Consider the following 16,466-nt stretch of genomic DNA (forward strand, 5'->3'; position numbering starts at 1 on the left):
CCTGGCAGTGTTCACAGCCAGGTTGGCTGAGCCTTGAGCAACCTGCTCTGGTGGGAGGTGTCCCTGCCCAGGGCAGGGGTTGGGGCTGGGTGATTTCTAAACTCCAACCCCTTACCAATCTGTGGGTCAGTTCAGCACTGAAATGCCCCTGACAGAGGCTCTCAGGAGAGCTGTGGCCAGGAGCTGCAGGAGCAGGGCTGCAGCTCTGCGGGGTCAGGTTGCAGTGTAGGGTTTCGCTGCCTCCAGCTCTCCAATGAGATCGGTGACTTCCCGTAAGCCACGCTCAGCTGGAGCTCATTCCGTGCCCTGGCTGCCAGCCAGGCCTGAAACGCTCTGGCCTGGGTGCAGGACAATTTCAAAACAAAATGGACTCCAAACATCTGGAGAAATGAAGAGTGGGAGAGTAACGTGCAGGGCTCAGGCTGCAGCTGTGCTGTGGATTCTCCCCTGCAGGGCACTGGGCAAGGGAGCAGTGGCTCAGGGCCTGGGGGACACAGGGACCCCCCCCAGACTTTCACACGAGGCCACAGAGTTAAAGGGACACAGTCAAGTATTTCCAACCCACATCTGGCTTAAATACTCAGCAGCTTTCTCTCTCATAAAACATTCATCTTCCAGCTAATTCTGTCTCTCCTGCTTGTCCTATCAAACACTGACTTCACTCACTTGGATGTGTGCTCACCAGTGCAGAGACAAATCACAAGCTACAGAACACTCCATCCCTCACACTGTCTCCACTGTGGTCAGAGTAACCACATCATCCATCCCAAACATCAGTCCCTATTGCACCTCCTTTTTTATCTCCTTTTTTAACAGTGATCTCGTTCCTCCCGTATTTAAGCACTTGACCTAGGACAAGCCCTAAGGAAACAATAAAGAGATTTAGCTATAATTTTCCAGCAGCTCTCACAGTTCTTTCAAATATAATTTTTCAAGCCAATCTGCTTTTATTTTAATCCTATTAGACCTTGATAAAAGAAGCATCAAACCCAACCCATAAGAAGCACTCAGTCACATAGGAAGGAGGTTGGAGTCAGGTGGGGGTTGGTCTCTGCTCCCAGGCAACCAGCAGCAGGACAAGAGGGCACAGACTCAAGCTCTGCCAGGGGAGGGTTAGGTTGGATATTAGGAAGAGATTTTTTAGGGAGAGAGTGCTCAGGCATTGGAATGTGCTGCCCAGGGAGGTGGTGGATTCACCATCCCTGGAGGTTTTCAAGCTGAGACTGGATGTGGCACTTAGTGCCATGGGCTAGTGACCACGGTAGGGTTGGACTTGATGAGCTTGGAGGTCTTTTCCAACCTGGTTGATTCTATGGTTCTATTTCCACAAGAGCATGGAGTGGCAGAACAAGGGGGAGTGGCCTTAAACTGAAGGAGGGTAAATACAGATTAGATATAATGAAGAAATTCCTCCCTGTGAGGTGCTGAGGCTCTGGCACAGGTTGCCCAGAGCAGCTGTGGCTGCTCCATCCCTGGGAGTGTTCCAGGCCAGGCTGGATGGGGCTTGGAGCAACCTGGGCTGGTGGGAGGTGTCCCTGCCCAGGGCAGGGGATGAGCTTTAAGTTCCCTTCCAACCTAACCCATTCCAGGATTCTGGGACTATCTGATCCTGTCCTGATGACAATGTCATCACACACTATCTAATGTTAACACACACCATCTAATTTTAGTAAAAAACCCCCTGTAATAGCCCCTCCATGGACAATCTGGATTTATCTGCTGTGCTTCAAGTAAAGCTCTTGGTTCATCCCACACTGTGACCAGACATATGTTCTTCCAGGTGTATCACATGTGTTTTACACATATAGGAAGGGAAAAACTAGAGATAACACACTCCCAACTAGTACAACATATCCATGTTACTGAACACTGGGCTAATCCCCTCTCTGGAAAGGGGAGTCAAAGCTTTGCAAGGCTCTCCTAGGCTGGGAACAGCACGAGTGGCAGTGACAACACAGCTCAGTTGCAGGTTCTGTGCCAAGGCCTGACCTGTATTCCGCTCCCCATCCCTTGACGAAGCTCATGCGGATGGTGCACATCCTGGTCAGCTGGTACACAGCCTCGAAGCCCTGGTTGACAGACTGAGCCAGGAGAGCAGCAAACTCCTGGTTGTTAAAAATCTTCAAGTTACATCCTGTGAAAAAAAAAAAGAACATGATAAGGACCAAGGCATTAGGTTAAGGAGATGAAGAAATCCATGTCATTCTGGGGATGGCAGGGAACTCCAGGCTGCCTTCCCTTACCCTCAGCCCATGTGATGCCAGACAGATATTGTTTAAACTCAGCATTTCAGGGGAGGGAATTGAGGCTGTCACATTTTCATAGCTCAGATGCTGAAAAGGAAGAAGGAAAAGGACAGAGAATGCTGAGTGCTGGTGCCCACACAGCAGATTGTGACTGGCAGGGCCAGATTTGGGATCCTCATGTGGAACCTCCTCCTCTCTCCTGTACAATATTTCTCTCACAGTGTAATTTAAAGCCTAACTATGACCGTAACACTTAACAGCGATTGCTGTGGGGCCTGAGGGAGAGGAATGCACAGGCTAAAAATAGGCACTCCCTGGTGCTGGATTTACAGTGTCTGTAAGCAGAAAGGAGAAGTTCTGAAGTGAAATCACTCTGACCAGCCAGGAAGCAGCTCTGAGGGTGAAAAGGGCTGGTAGCAGAACTGCTCCTGTTAGAATCCTCTCTTTGGTTTCTCTAGCATGTGCCAAAGGCTTTTAAAACTGGAGGGTTTTCCCCAATATTTAGTTCCAGCTAAAAGATTGAGAACTTATTCAACTCTTCTTAGAAGATAAAGGTGAAATATAACAACATCCTTCCTAGTTAAGATAAATAAAGCAATACCACACTCAAAAAGAAGTGTTCTGCATTTGTTTCCTCCCAGAGAACCACAAACAAGTTAAACCCTGAAACTTGGCACACTAGTAACGCTCCTTTGAGATTACACATGGGCCAAGGCTGAAAAACAACCATTTGGGCTGTGATGAATTGTATTTTTGTAAAATCACTGGTGAGCTTCCTCTCTGGGACTGGACTCACACTGTCATCTGTTTTGGGCTGAACAGAGAGCAGAGTGTGACCACAAGCAACGGCTCAGCAGCTGCAGAAACCACTGCCCACTGCTGGGACCATGGCAGAGCACAGCCCCGGGGGCAGGAGGCTTGCAGGGGGGGAGCAAAGGACAATGTGCAGGGTGAAAGCCTCAGGGCCAGGCTGGCACTGAGAAGAGCAAAGAAGTTGGTAATGCTCAGAATGAGAGGCTGCTCAGCTCCAGGAGGGGATGGCACAGCTCACTCCATGGCTCTGCTGGGGAGGAGCGAGCACAACTTGATCTTGTCAACAAGGGAATGAAGAAACTGCTTCAAAGCCAGCAAGGATTTGAGGATGAGGCTGAGAAAGCAGCCAAAGGCTGTGGCAGAAGTGGGGAGAGCTGGTGTCCAAAAAATGTGCCTTAGCTGAATGCAGAGCGGAAATGTGGGTTGTTTATGTCCTCAGATGTTGACTCCAGCCAGGGTGGACTCTTGTGATGTGGCTGGAGGATTAAGTCATGTTTGCAACACTGGCAGCTGCTCCCTAAGCATCTGAGAAAGGAAAGCCATGAAGATGAGACAGAGCTTGCAGTGTATGGATCTCTCCTCAAAAGACAGACAATCTTGATTCAAATATTTCTAAACAAAGTCATGTTTTAAATATATACATCCTTTAAACTGTGAAGAATTAGCTTTTGTTAGCCTGGCCAAATAACTAGATTCCATTTCAAACTGCATTTTCTCATACCAGCCCTTTTGCATGTATCTAACAAAAAGCATCCTCTGCCTAGATGGATGCAACAGATTCTCCTGTAAGCTTCCAGCAAACCTTAGACTGTAACCAGAACAACAAGGGCTCTGCAAATGTGATTTCCCAAAACCAAAACTAACTCACCAAGGGGAAGGGTGAACTTCAGTACAGAACAGAAAAAAAGTAACGATTTAAATCTGTTATGGGTGAGTCTAAAGAGAAATTTCTTACCTCTTACTTAGAGGTACAAACAAATTATCAACATGACTATCAGACAATTACAATAACAAGGAACTGATAAAACACTGAAGGAACAAGTGGCAGATTCTGCTCTAAGTTCTGCTCAGAATCTGAAGTTGTGTTTCTTCCAACTTGTAGGAATATAGTACAACTATTGAAGCATCCACAGCAGCTTCCTTCAGCAGCACCTTCATCCTTTAGACTACAAAAAATGCTCTGCTTGAATTGTCAAGTTGCTTGTAAAAGAGCAAAATAGGTAAAAATAGGTAACATAGGAAAAAATAGGTTGCCCAAAAAGGCTGTAGACTTCCATCCCTGGAAGTGTTCTAGGCCAGGTTGGATAGGTCTTAAAGCAACCTGGTCAAGTGGAAATTTTGTCACTGTCAGGGTGTTCGGGCACTTGGGATATTGCCCAGGGAGATGGTGGAGTCACCATCCCTGGAGGTGGTTAAGAGGTGTCTGGATGTGGCACTGGAGGATCTGGTTTAGGGGTTCCAGCAGTGACAGGTTAATGGTTGGACTCGATGATCTTAGAGGACTCCTGCAACCTTGATGATTCTGTGATTCTAAGGTGTCACTGCCCATGGCAGGGGTGGAATGAGATGAACTTTCAGGTTCTTCCCACCCAAATCATTCCATGATTCTCTGAAGAGTCTCTGATTGTTGGCAAAGGCAGAGCTCAGCACATCCATACCTACCTTGACACAGAGCAAGGCTTGCCACGGCAGGTCCGGATGGGCAGAAGGGGAAGCTGTGTGGGAGCACAGGTGAGACAGGTTCCCTTACCTGGCGGGATCTTGCAGACGGTGGCCGGGTGCCAGCCGTAGCGCTGGTTGCAGTTGGGGGACTGCACAAAGATGGCACTGTCACTGAGGCACTCAGCAAACACCTCCCCCCCGATGTAGTACAGCCTCACTCCTCGGCCTAGGAAACACAGGGCACACAGGGGGGTCACTCACAACAGCCACCTGCAAAACCTGCACCAAAATCTGCACCAGGAGCTGGGGGAGATGTACACAACCTCTGCTGGGAATGACTCTTCTTGGGTTGTTTTAATAGGTACCAATAGTTATCCAACTAATCCATGGCTAATGTGCATGAGGGGAACAGCTGTCCTGGAAGAAGCTTAAGCTGCACCAGGGAAAGTTTAGATTCAATATTAGAAAGAATTTCTTCCCAGAAAGGGTCATTAGACACTGGAATGTGCTGCCCAGGGAGGTGCTGGACTCACCATCCCTGGGGGTGTTCAAGGACAGACTGAATGTGGACTCAGTGCCATGGTCTAGTTGACATGGTGGTGTTAGGGCATAGCTTGGACATGATGGTCTCGAGGTCTTTTCCAACCTGATTGATTCTGGGATTCTGTGAAAATTTGGCTCACTGTGCGCTGCCATCAAGGAGGAATAAATTCTCTGGGAGGTGAGCTGAGGGAGGAGCACCAGCTTGCACAGGCAGAATTGCCCCCCTGGCCCTGCTGTCAATCCCAGCCTGGGCTGCAGACACTCAGCAGCTCCCAGACTGCTCCCTCCAAACATTCATGGCTCTGACACTTTCCATATGAAGGTTCTAGCAGTTAACATATGGTTTTCAGCCTTTTCTGAAAGTCCTCACAGCTGGACACAACTGTTTGGTTATTTACTTAGTGATTTGGAATTAAATTCTGCAGCATCCTCCAATCATTGCCTTTTGCAGATGACATTGTGTACAAGGACAAAGATACATTTCCCATAGCTGTTTACACAAACCAATAAAATCTCAGTTAATGAAGAAACACATTTTAGGAATCTTTCTTGCTCAAATAAACCTTTGCTGTGGCCTAACATTCCTGTTTGAGTATCTTGCTTTCATCCTTCCACAGAGCATAAGGAGTCTGCTGGATTTAAAGACTGATTTCTGGATCTTTGTGGGTGTTTGGGGTTTTTTTGGTGCTAGAGGTAATATTTGACACAAGTAAGGAAAGATCCTCCCATATGAAAGGGAGGATTCTCCTGTTGCTCAGGGACGGTATAAAGGGGAACAAACTTAGGACAAAAATCTGGTTCATTTTGGATAGAAGTCAGCAGAAAACAACAGAGCATAAGATTTGCCTTTCAGTAAAATTGCACAGATTTGGGATATTCTATTTAGTGCAGGTTTAACTGAAAATAAATTCAATGTTATGTATCAGAATGGAGATGAAAATCAAGGAACTAAGTTTCCATTCATAAATGGTCAGTCAGAGAAGAAAACAGTGCAGGAGGGAGAAGGAATACACAGGATTATCACTAACATCCATCCAAATACAGTGCATGGAAAGCTTAAATTCTCTCTCCATTACATGCAGCAATTTTAACGTTCCTCAGTGCATTTCTAATCGTATTTGACCAAAGAGTACAACTAGTGTTGCCTTATGGAAGATCAACCTCCTAAAACACCATGGATATTCAAGCACTGCAGTGGCCAAACCGTGTGCTGATTAGCTAATTAAAGGGCTGATGTGTTTCCACCTTGAAAGAGACTAAACAAGGCAGGAGCAATTACCAATGTGTCTCCGGGTGAGCTCCACTGCCGCGTTCCTGTTGACATTGGACAGCAAACCCAGGCAGAAGCGCTCGGAGTTCGACGGGTCAGTGAAGCCATCCACGGTCATGGAGGGCTGGGAGGCATGGAAGGTCTCTCCCACTCTCTGGTTGAGCTCATAGTAGGATATGGAGCACCAGAAGGCTGGCTCACAGTAGGTGACAGGCTGCAGGTCTGCACAGGAGGAAAAGCCAAGTGAGCACAGGCCCTTGGGGGGGAAAGGGATGAAAAAAAGCAACTGGTTTGAAATATCGTTCTGTTTCATTCCCCAGACTCACTTGAACCAAACTTTAATTACTTGATGGGTTTTGATGGGCCACAGCTAGAAAGTGACATCACCCCTGAAGCTCTTGGCAGGTGGAACAAACACAGAGTCAGAGATATGAGTCACTTAGCGGGAGAGGTGTCACTTGACTGGCTTCAGGCTTGGAGAGGATTAGACCAATAAACTTTACTATGAAATGTGGGATCACTTTTAGGCAGCCAATACCCTGAAGAGAGAAAAGGAAGGATCAGAAAGCCTTGGAAAGAGCAGAGCACAAACCTGCTCTCAACAACACAGGTGTGCTGAGCCCTAACTCTGTGCACTCACAGCCAACAAGTCCAACGTTCCTTTTCTTACTGACTCTGCTACAATCTCTCTGGCACTGATGACACCAGAAGAGCCTGAAACATGCCCCAAACTATGCAACACTGGCATCAAAGTGATTGAAAAATTACGTACTTTCTCCCAGTGCTCTAGAGATCTCAAACCATCAAAAGGAAATCCATTTCCCCAGTGGATGATGGCACATCCCTTTCTCTCGGGCTCTGCTCTGACTCAGCCTGTGGGTGCAGCGAGGCACTGGGGGAGATGAGCACACTGAGGCTGAGGCAGTCTCTGGCAGACAACACTTTACACCCCCAAAAGGTGGGACACTCAATCCAGTGACTTAACTGCTCCCACTGAAGACAAGGAGATTCCAGCAGAGAAGGCTCAAGTCAAATTTCTTGGAAACGCAGCAGTGGAAGGTGCTGGTCCTGCTGTGAGCCGAGACTGCTGAGCAGGGGATGTGCAGAGCAGACCAAGCTAACTGGTAAGTGCTATTCCCTACATCCAATGCAAGAGAAGAATTCCCTCCAGTCCTCCCTGCAGTTTATCACTTCATTCCCACTCAAATGGTCCTTGAAGGCAGAACAGCACAGTTTCCCATCTGGCCAAAGAGTTAACATCAAGCAGCAGACCACAGTTTTTTTCCATACTTTTCCCATCTGTTGCTCCTGTAAAGCTTAGGTGAACGTGGGGCTTAAGAGATCAGCTCCGAAAAAAATCCAAGACAGGTTTTTACCACCTCATCCTCCTCTCACACCAAAGAGTGTCTCTGCAGAGGTGTGAGAGTCGCTTCTCATCTGGTACCTGCTGTTACTCCATACCCTTTAGGAACAGGCTTCAGCCACAAGACCTGTTGGTTTCCTCTCCATTCCTGTGCTGGATGAATTCCCAAAGCAGCTAATAATCAGGAAAAACACTCTGGTTTCTGCTTTGTTCCAAGCTTTGCTGACAGCAAATAAGGAACTGAATGAAAGTACATCTGGGGACCTCTGCGATCCTTAGCAAACTTCAAAGTCCATGAATTTCAGAGCTTATATCCAATCCCAATTCTTTTACCTGCCACCTCCTCACATTTTAAACAATTTTCCAGCTTCAAACAATCTCCTCCCCTGATATACACAGACACTGAACACATCCAGGGGGTCACACCAGTCTACTGTCTCTGCCTTCTTCTCCTGTATGGCATATTTGGTTTTCCCATGGAAACTGCCACACCAGGAGCATTTCTCCTCATCTCATCCACCAGCAGCTGTGCCCTGCAGCAGTATCTGCACACCTGGGAGCTGGCTCTGGGCTTCACATGACCTCAGTGCAGTTTGGAGAGAGGCACAGCAAAATCAGCACAAACCTGAGTCTCTGAAGGTGGGTCCACCCACTTAAGAAAACAGATTGTGTTCCACATGACTGTGCTCTTACCCCACAGCAAGTGCCTTTCTAATTGAAAGGCTGCTCAGCTCCAGAAAAATCAAATCAACTTTTGTTGATCCTTCAGTAAAGTTCTCAGGCTTTCTGGTACTATTCAAATTGTAGAAACACTGAACCCTCTATTGCTCTCTCTGGTTTCGTGGTCCTTTCCTTCAGAAACCACCTCCTCTTGGCTGGGCCTCAAGGGAACTGTGGATTTCCCACTGAAGGATGTACAGAAATTTTATTTCTGGCTTATTTTCAGCTTGAGAAAAGACAGAAACCAACAAATCCCATTTTGAAGAAAAGTTGCCTATAAAAACTGCAACCAAGCTTGCAATGCTGCTGCTTTCTCCTGTGATTTGCAGTCTTATGCTTCATCTTAAGCTGCCATGGGATGGGCAAATTTCCTTTTGTGTCAGAGCTGTCCTAAATATTCATTTTCAATTTATAGATGTGCTGTTTGGGGAAAAGGAAGAGAATGCAGCTCTGCTAAAGCCAAAGAACCCTGAGGGGGTACACAATCAACTACAACAGGATACAGGAAAACCAGGCAAATCCTGCCTGAATCATCTCGACTCAGCACAGCTTTGTTGTCAGAAGTGTCCCCTGAGCCCTGGGATGTTCCCCAAATGCAAGATGAAAGAACTGCCTGTGCACTGTGGAGGGAAACAATCTGCTGGTGGCTGCTTTGCTCTCTGCATCATGTGCTCTGGGCACACGAGTAGTTATCCTTGTTTCAGTTAGTGTGTTTGACACACAGTGCAGATCAGAAGTTACTGAGATATGTTTTCCACCTGGATTTATCCTCATTTCCTCCTCAGAAATGGTGTGTGTGCTCCCTGCCCCTCTGGACTCAGAGAAGGGCTGGCCTGGCTTTCCCCTGGGAAAGCGTTTCAGCATAGAGTGTGACTGATGAATGTGACCGTGGGGCATGTGCTTATTTCTCTTACAGCTTTTGCGTCAAGTCTTCTGCAGAGCAAACGCTGACAATGGATTTCCTGTGCACCCAGGGACAGCCTCCCTCGGAATAACAATATCCATGCAACCACAGGGCTGGCCCTCAGCCAGCCTGAACTCCCTGACTTCATTCCCAACGTCCACATCACGCTGGCAACTCTCCTTTCAGTTGGTTTCTGTGTTTTCCCCAGTTGGTGTTTCACTCACAGGGAAGAGATCATTGGATCTCTGTAACTTCCATTTAAAACTTATGTTTGACAACTGAAAATTTGACAACTGTCATTTTGGACCGAAGCTAGAACACTTCCAAATCTAACACACAAGCTGAAAGGAGGGAAAAACCCATCCCAATATGTTACCTTGCAACACTTTTGTGCCTGTGAATGGAAAGATGAAACTCCCTGAGCTCCTTCAATCCCATGTTACAACCTGACAGCTTTATGCTCCAATACATCCCCTGCACCTCAAACCAGCCCTCCTTCTGCTGTCCTGCTTGCTTCGCCTCCTGCTAGTTTATTGCCTCTGTAATTCCCTGGAATACAGCCATGGGATTTAGGTCCAAAGTTCAGTTTACACAAAGTAAACTGCCTTAAATGCTTCAGGTAGTTCTGGTCAAATAAACTAATCAATGCTGTGACATTCTTTTCTTCATGGTAACACTGTGAATGCTCCTGGCCCTCTGGCTGATAAATCCCCCACTGCACACACTGCTCCAGCTTGAAACTTCTATTCAATTTTCTTAACAAACAGAGAAAGAAAGCCTGATTAGAGTTCTGCAGATCAAAGCACAGCCCTAGACAGTGGAGCATTCAGCTCATCCGTGGAATTACAGAGCACAGCAAAGGCAGGAGTGCTGCAGGCCAGCAAGCAGCTCTGAACTGGAGAGAACCTGCACAGCTGAGGAGTTCTCTGCTCTCACAGCTCTTTCTGGGCTCCAGAGACTATCAGGCTGAAGGTCTGTTTTGACTTACACTGCTGGACTCAGCTCCTTGCTGTAGATACTCCATTTACAAGGGACAGATGACAATTTTGCCATTGGACAGTTTAAACATTGCTCACCACATGTCACTTCATATATTATTTTGTACCTTCTTCACAGGCAAAACTTGATAATAAAAGTTTTAGAAGAGACAACAAGTTCTTCATTTGGGGAAGCTCTTGCCTAAGAATGATAAATACGGTTTGCAAAAACTGAAAGGTATCTTTTAATGCTGGTAAGTTCAACTGCTCTTCTGCTGTCTGCTCCTTAGACTACAAAGAGATTCCTTGTGGCTAACCAGCTTCACCTGCTCTTACACCTTTTTGTCACCAGACAGCACCTGAGACATCTGACAGGCCCATGAGCTGAGCAGCATGTGTTAATAACCAGTGTCCCTGTTGGGAAGGGTATGGACTGGGGCCTCTTTCCTAGAAACTCCTTTCTGCCTTATGTAAAGAGATGCCACACTCAACTCGCCAGGTTGGGTTTGGTACATGTAATTGGCTTTTTATTTTTAGGTTGGAGTAAAAAAAATGCTAGAAAATCTCATTGGCTCCCAAGCAGCACTGGAGCATGATGGATTCCAACAGAAAAAGGAAATAAAAGTAACTCAGGAATTCTCTTCTTGGGCTTTAACAGTTAAAGACATAAAAATTCTCTGTCACCGTGGCAATATTAAAAAAAAAAGAAGAAGAAGAAAAGAAATTCTTTTCAACAGCCCCAAGATATCCACGAGGCAGCCAATGACTGACAAATTCTGGAGCAGTGTCAAAGGCCTCTGTGCCAGGATTAAAAGCATATGTAAACTTTATGGCTATGGTTATTCAAGAGTAGTCTCCAGTGGCCTCTGTCTGTTGGCTTAGGGAACAGTTAGAGAGCTGATCCTGCAGCCAGGCAGAGCTCTGAGGGCTTTTATGGCAGCCCATGGAGAGCAATTTCAAGCAGGGTAAGAGCCCAGACTGATGAGGATCTGAGCTTTTATCTGTAGGTATGAACAGAAAGGGCAGAACCATCTGAGCAGACAACAGAGGTTCAGAGAACCACCAAAACTCTCATAGTAGCTCAAAGGCAAAGGATCAACTGCTACTCCTTCTCCTCAGCTTTCCTCCCTAGTTTCTGTCCACAGGTTAGGGAGTGGATCAGTGACATCAGTGGTCTAGCAGAGCACTCAGGGCTCTGTGTGTTCCTAGTGCACAGGATGGAGTTAGGTGAGGGAAAGGTGACCCAAGATTGCACAGTAACTTGAGTTTGCTTGAAGAAAACCATCTGGCTGCTGGGTCAGAACAATCCCACTGTGCATGGTCCATGGTTTGTGCAGCTCACATACAACATTCCTTCTGGCTTGTCTGAGCATAAGACCCCACAAACACCTCTGGTGCTCAAGGATTGTTGTCTATGACACCTGCACTCCCCATATGATAGTTTTCCTGCACTATCTCCATTTGTTTGGACTCTCCAACCACACACCAACCAACTACTCTCCCTCCACTTTGCCCTGTTCAGACTATGTTTAATTATATAGAATCATAAAATCATGGAATGGTTTGGATTAGAAGGACCTTACAGACCATCCCACTCCCACCCTCTGCCATGGGCAGGGACACCTCCCACCAGCCCAGGGTGCTCCAAGCCTGGCCTGGAACACTCCCAGGGATGGAGCAGCCACAGCTGCTCTGGGCAACCTGTGCCAGTGCCTCAGCACCCTCACTGAGAAGACTTCCTTCCTAACATCTAACCTACACCTGCCCTCTGGCAGTGTAAAACCATTGGTATACTGTAAAAGAGACCACTAAGCACTATAAATTCACCAACTAGCTTTCCAGGAGACAAAATTTAATCTCAATCTGTGTCCTTTAAAAATATAAGAACACAAACCCACAAGCAAAACAGACAGAAAAGGACATACTCCTTGCAAACTCCTGTAATCAAACAAGTGTGGCTTTGCTGCAATCCCTCACTCATTCTTTCTGGTGCTTATCTGCCAACATTTCTCGGGGTTTTATTTAACTCTTTGATCTAAGTTCAGGTTTCTTTATTTCCTATAGCGTTTCTATAAACCATTGTTAAGGCAGTAAAGAGGATTAGGAGAAAGGAACATCAAGAGTGCTCACAACCTCATCAAAAGTGCTCACCCTCAAGAAATAACATCATTAAAATGTCACTGTCTTGACTGTAGTTACACAGAGTTCTCAGGCTCACATGCTTACCCAGATTATTGTGTGCTGGAGACATAGGGTTTGGTGATAAGTTTGGAGAACCTGAAAAGCAAGACAGGATAATTATTGCTATGGCATCTGCACCAGGAAAAACACTCAGACAGAATCTGCAGTGCTGCCCAGGCTTGTTGGAGGGATAACCCACTTCTCACTGAAGTCTCATTTGGTGACAGCAGCAGCTTCTCTGATGTTTATTAGTCCTTACATGAGCTTCCAAATGTATTTACTTATATCAACTTGCTACGTCTTCACTTAAGCTTAAACCCAGTAATTTCCCATTTGGCTGCTTTACTTCCAGTTGCAGCAGCAAAATTTCAGGTATTATCATGACAGCTACAATGAAACCCAGTTAGTTGGACATTAAAGAGCCTGTTTGTATCCTGCCAGGCACAAAACATACTCAGAACAGTTGAAAACATACCACTTTATAGCCAAATCTAACTGGGTTTGGGACAATGGTGTACTGGATCAAGTTAGACAGATCTGACCAAACAAGTGTCAGAATTTTATCCTAAATTTGGTCCTTTCTAAACCTGGTTACTTGTTTTCTTGGCAATGAGAGAGAACCCAGACTTTTGGCTTTCTTTGTGTACAGCCACTAAATGATAAACCCCTTTGAAACCAAATCTGCTTGTGACATTTAAGTATGTAAATAACCAAGTGACCAGAAAAAAATCTGTGTAGAACAGTACTCAATTTTCATGTGCATGAACACAAACACAGCAGAAACTGTGATCCTTACATCTGTCTCTGCTGCTTCAGGCTCTTCTAGTAGAATCTGGTGATGGATGTTGGAGAGAAAAGGAACATGCTGCTCTAAGCATGCTCTAAGAACAAGGAACAGCAGCTCTAAGACACACAGCCCTGAGCTCTCGGGCTACATTTGCACTGCTGCAGGGATAAACCACCTCAAACCACCACCTGATCCTCAATGCCCCAAAGAAAAACTTTTGAGTCTCTGAGATGACCTAGAAAGCTGCAACAAATGGCAGAAGATGACTTACCTGCATCCATGCTGGGGTTCATCTGGTGGTCACTAGTTTCTCCATCCTCACTCAAATAGCCTGGAGGAGGTGTCTCTGGAAGCATAAAATGATCAGATTGTCAGTGCCACTGGCTGCAAAGTCTGGATTTGGACACTAAGAACATTTACTTTGTTATTCACAAGGAGCTAAATTTCTTTTCTATTACTTTTCTTTCTCAAGCTGCTGAAAGGAGGAGCCAGCATGACAGTCATAGCATATTTGTGAATGACAGAGGAAGGGGGAAACAAAAAAATCTGGATTTTCAGTCCCATCAAACTTTAAGCCATGGAGAGAGTTTTCTGTCCACATATTTTCCCTCTCCTGGTGTGCAGCTGCATAGCTTGTCCATGCAAATAAGGTGTAAATTGCTTGTAAAAGAGATACATAAATAGAAGAGCTCAATTCCATCAGAAATTTAGTTTTACTCCAATTCAAATGGCTGAATTTCAGTCAGATCTAAACCTGCTAAGGGAACATTCAGCTGTAGATTTCACAATAAACACCACAGAAGAGGTGTTTAAAGACAACACAACTATAAACAGCACAGTTGTGTGCCTACAGCTTGCACCTATTTTAGTCCAGGTTTTCACTCCTTAGCTTCAGAGGAATGATGGAAAGAAAGACTTCCCAGTCTTGGCATACAGATTCCCTGGGCAATATGACCCTTTTCCCTCTGCTTGCTGTATGGAAGATATATGATACCTGGAATGTAGTTGCTCTGGGGCTCGATACCTGCTGGGAAGTTAGTGTTCTCTGGGATGGAGTGGCTGTAGTCGTCCAAGGGAGGAAACTCAGCTGGGATCTCTGTGTGCCGAGGCACCAACACTGGAGGCAACACTGCAGGAATGGGAAGGGGAAAAGTAGAACAGCTTTAAGATAAAATGGCTGAAATGCTGGAAAATGAGGAGAAACCAGTTTGGAGTAACACCCTTAAATCCAGGTAACACCAGAGTGGCTAATTAAGGGCCACAATGTGATACTTGCTCAGAAGTAACATCAGGTGAAGATTTATTCTCAACACATCTCAGCTGGGGATGGGATATGTACTTAGCTGAGCACACCTGTGTGTCTGCCCCTTCTCAGGCAAAGAAAGGTCTTCTTGAAAAGCCATTTAGGAGAAGTTACAGCACATGATTCAAAAGGAATGCATTTCTCATAAAAAGGAACAGCAAGGTGGGATTAGCATAAACATCCAGACTGGTTCTGCAGATTTGTGCTGACATGTAGCAGAAGGATCTACTGTTCCAGATCAAAGCCTCTCTCTGAGGAAGGAGGAGACTTCAGAACAGGAAGTTCAGTTGTGTCGGGAGCTATTCATAGATCCACTTCAACTTAACAGCAAGTTTGTCCTTCATTTAATACCAACAATTAGGGATGCACAGAGCACTGCCATAGTTCCTCCTCGTGCCTACTACGTGTGTGAGTTGTTTATGTGCACACAGTGCCACATTAGGAACCTGGCAGCAGGGAGCAGGGAATTAGGAACCTGGATTTGATCCATTCCAAGTGCTGTTTTCCCCTAGAGTGCACACTCATAAATTATTCTGCTGCATACAGTAAGAGATGATCATCAATAATAGATACACTTTGGGTTTAGAGATGCACTTAGAAATCCCTAGGAGAAGCTGAGGATTTTGCCCATGGATGCAGCAGTACCTGGAGTCTCCACTCTTTGGTAATGGTAGGGATTGACACAGACTTCATCCTTCTTCATGTTGAAGGCGTACTCGCACATCTCCATGGCGCGCAGCTCATGGTGGCTGTGCAGGTCGGGCCAGCGCCACAGGCGGCAGTAGATGACGTGCGGAAGGCCCTTGCGGTGGGACACCTGGAGCCGACCATCCAGGGATCTGCAGGAACAGCACACAGTCAGCCTGGTGTTAGTACTCATCCCAAGGTGTCAGTCACCAAAACCTGCTGGAAGCATCAGGTTCTCATCCTCAGGCAAAAAAGGGACCTCCAAAAGCTGTAAATCACAAAATCCTGGAATGGTTGGAGTTGGAAAGAACCTTGAAGCTCATCTCACCCCAACCCCCTGCCATGGGCAGGGACACCTCCCACCAGCCCAGGTGGCTCCAAGCCCAATTCGACCAGACACAGCTGCTCTGGGCAACCTGTGCCAGAGCCTCAGCACCTCACAGGGAGCAATTCCTTCCCAATATCCCATTTGTCCCTGCCCAGAGGGCAGTGGCAAACCATTCCCTGTGTCCTGTCCCTCCACCCCTTGTCCCAAGTCCCTCTGCAGCTCTCTTGGAGCTCCTTTAGGCACTGGAAGGGGCTCTGAGGTCTCCCTGGAGCTTCTCTGCTCCAGGCTGAACACCCCCAGCTCTCCCAGCCTGGCTCCAGGGCAGAGGGGCTCCAGAATCCCAGAAGGGTTTGGGTTGGAAAGAGCCTTAAAGCTCATCTCATTCCAACCTGCCGTGGGCAGTGACACCTCCCACCAGCCCAGGTTGTCCCAAGCCCCATCCATCCTGGCCTGGAGCACTCCCAGGGATGGGGCAGCTACAGCTGCTCTGGGCAATGGTGTTTGTTGCATAAAATAGCTCTGCTCTGGATTTACTAATTTTCTGAGAAGAGGTTGCTTTGGAGGCCAAGAAAAAAGCTACAGCAAGTAAGAATACACTGATTTAGTGGTGCTTCTTATGCACTACTGGGGGGTGTCCTAACAAACAAGTATGTTTGCACAGCTCTCACCAATTTTTGTGTGC

General features: G+C 46.5%; 1 protein-coding gene across 1 annotated transcript in view; it reads right to left on the minus strand.

Annotated features, from left to right (window-relative positions):
- The window catches only part of SMAD3 (SMAD family member 3), a 17,345-nt gene extending 1,741 nt beyond the window's left edge, over positions 1–15,604 (minus strand). The window contains exons 1-7 of the mRNA XM_009081770.1: positions 15,415–15,604; positions 14,461–14,595; positions 13,738–13,812; positions 12,725–12,775; positions 6,544–6,756; positions 4,810–4,947; positions 1,990–2,134 (exon numbers count right to left, since the gene is read on the minus strand). Coding sequence (XP_009080018.1) covers positions 1,990–2,134; positions 4,810–4,947; positions 6,544–6,756; positions 12,725–12,775; positions 13,738–13,812; positions 14,461–14,595; positions 15,415–15,499 — 842 coding nt within the window. The 5' untranslated portion in view covers positions 15,500–15,604. The remainder of the gene's footprint in view (positions 1–1,989; positions 2,135–4,809; positions 4,948–6,543; positions 6,757–12,724; positions 12,776–13,737; positions 13,813–14,460; positions 14,596–15,414) is intronic.
- Positions 15,605–16,466: the final 862 nt, after the last annotated feature.

Source organism: Acanthisitta chloris, unplaced genomic scaffold, assembly GCF_000695815.1.
Source record: "Acanthisitta chloris isolate BGI_N310 unplaced genomic scaffold, ASM69581v1 scaffold26479, whole genome shotgun sequence".
NCBI classification, from domain to species: domain Eukaryota; kingdom Metazoa; phylum Chordata; class Aves; order Passeriformes; family Acanthisittidae; genus Acanthisitta; species Acanthisitta chloris.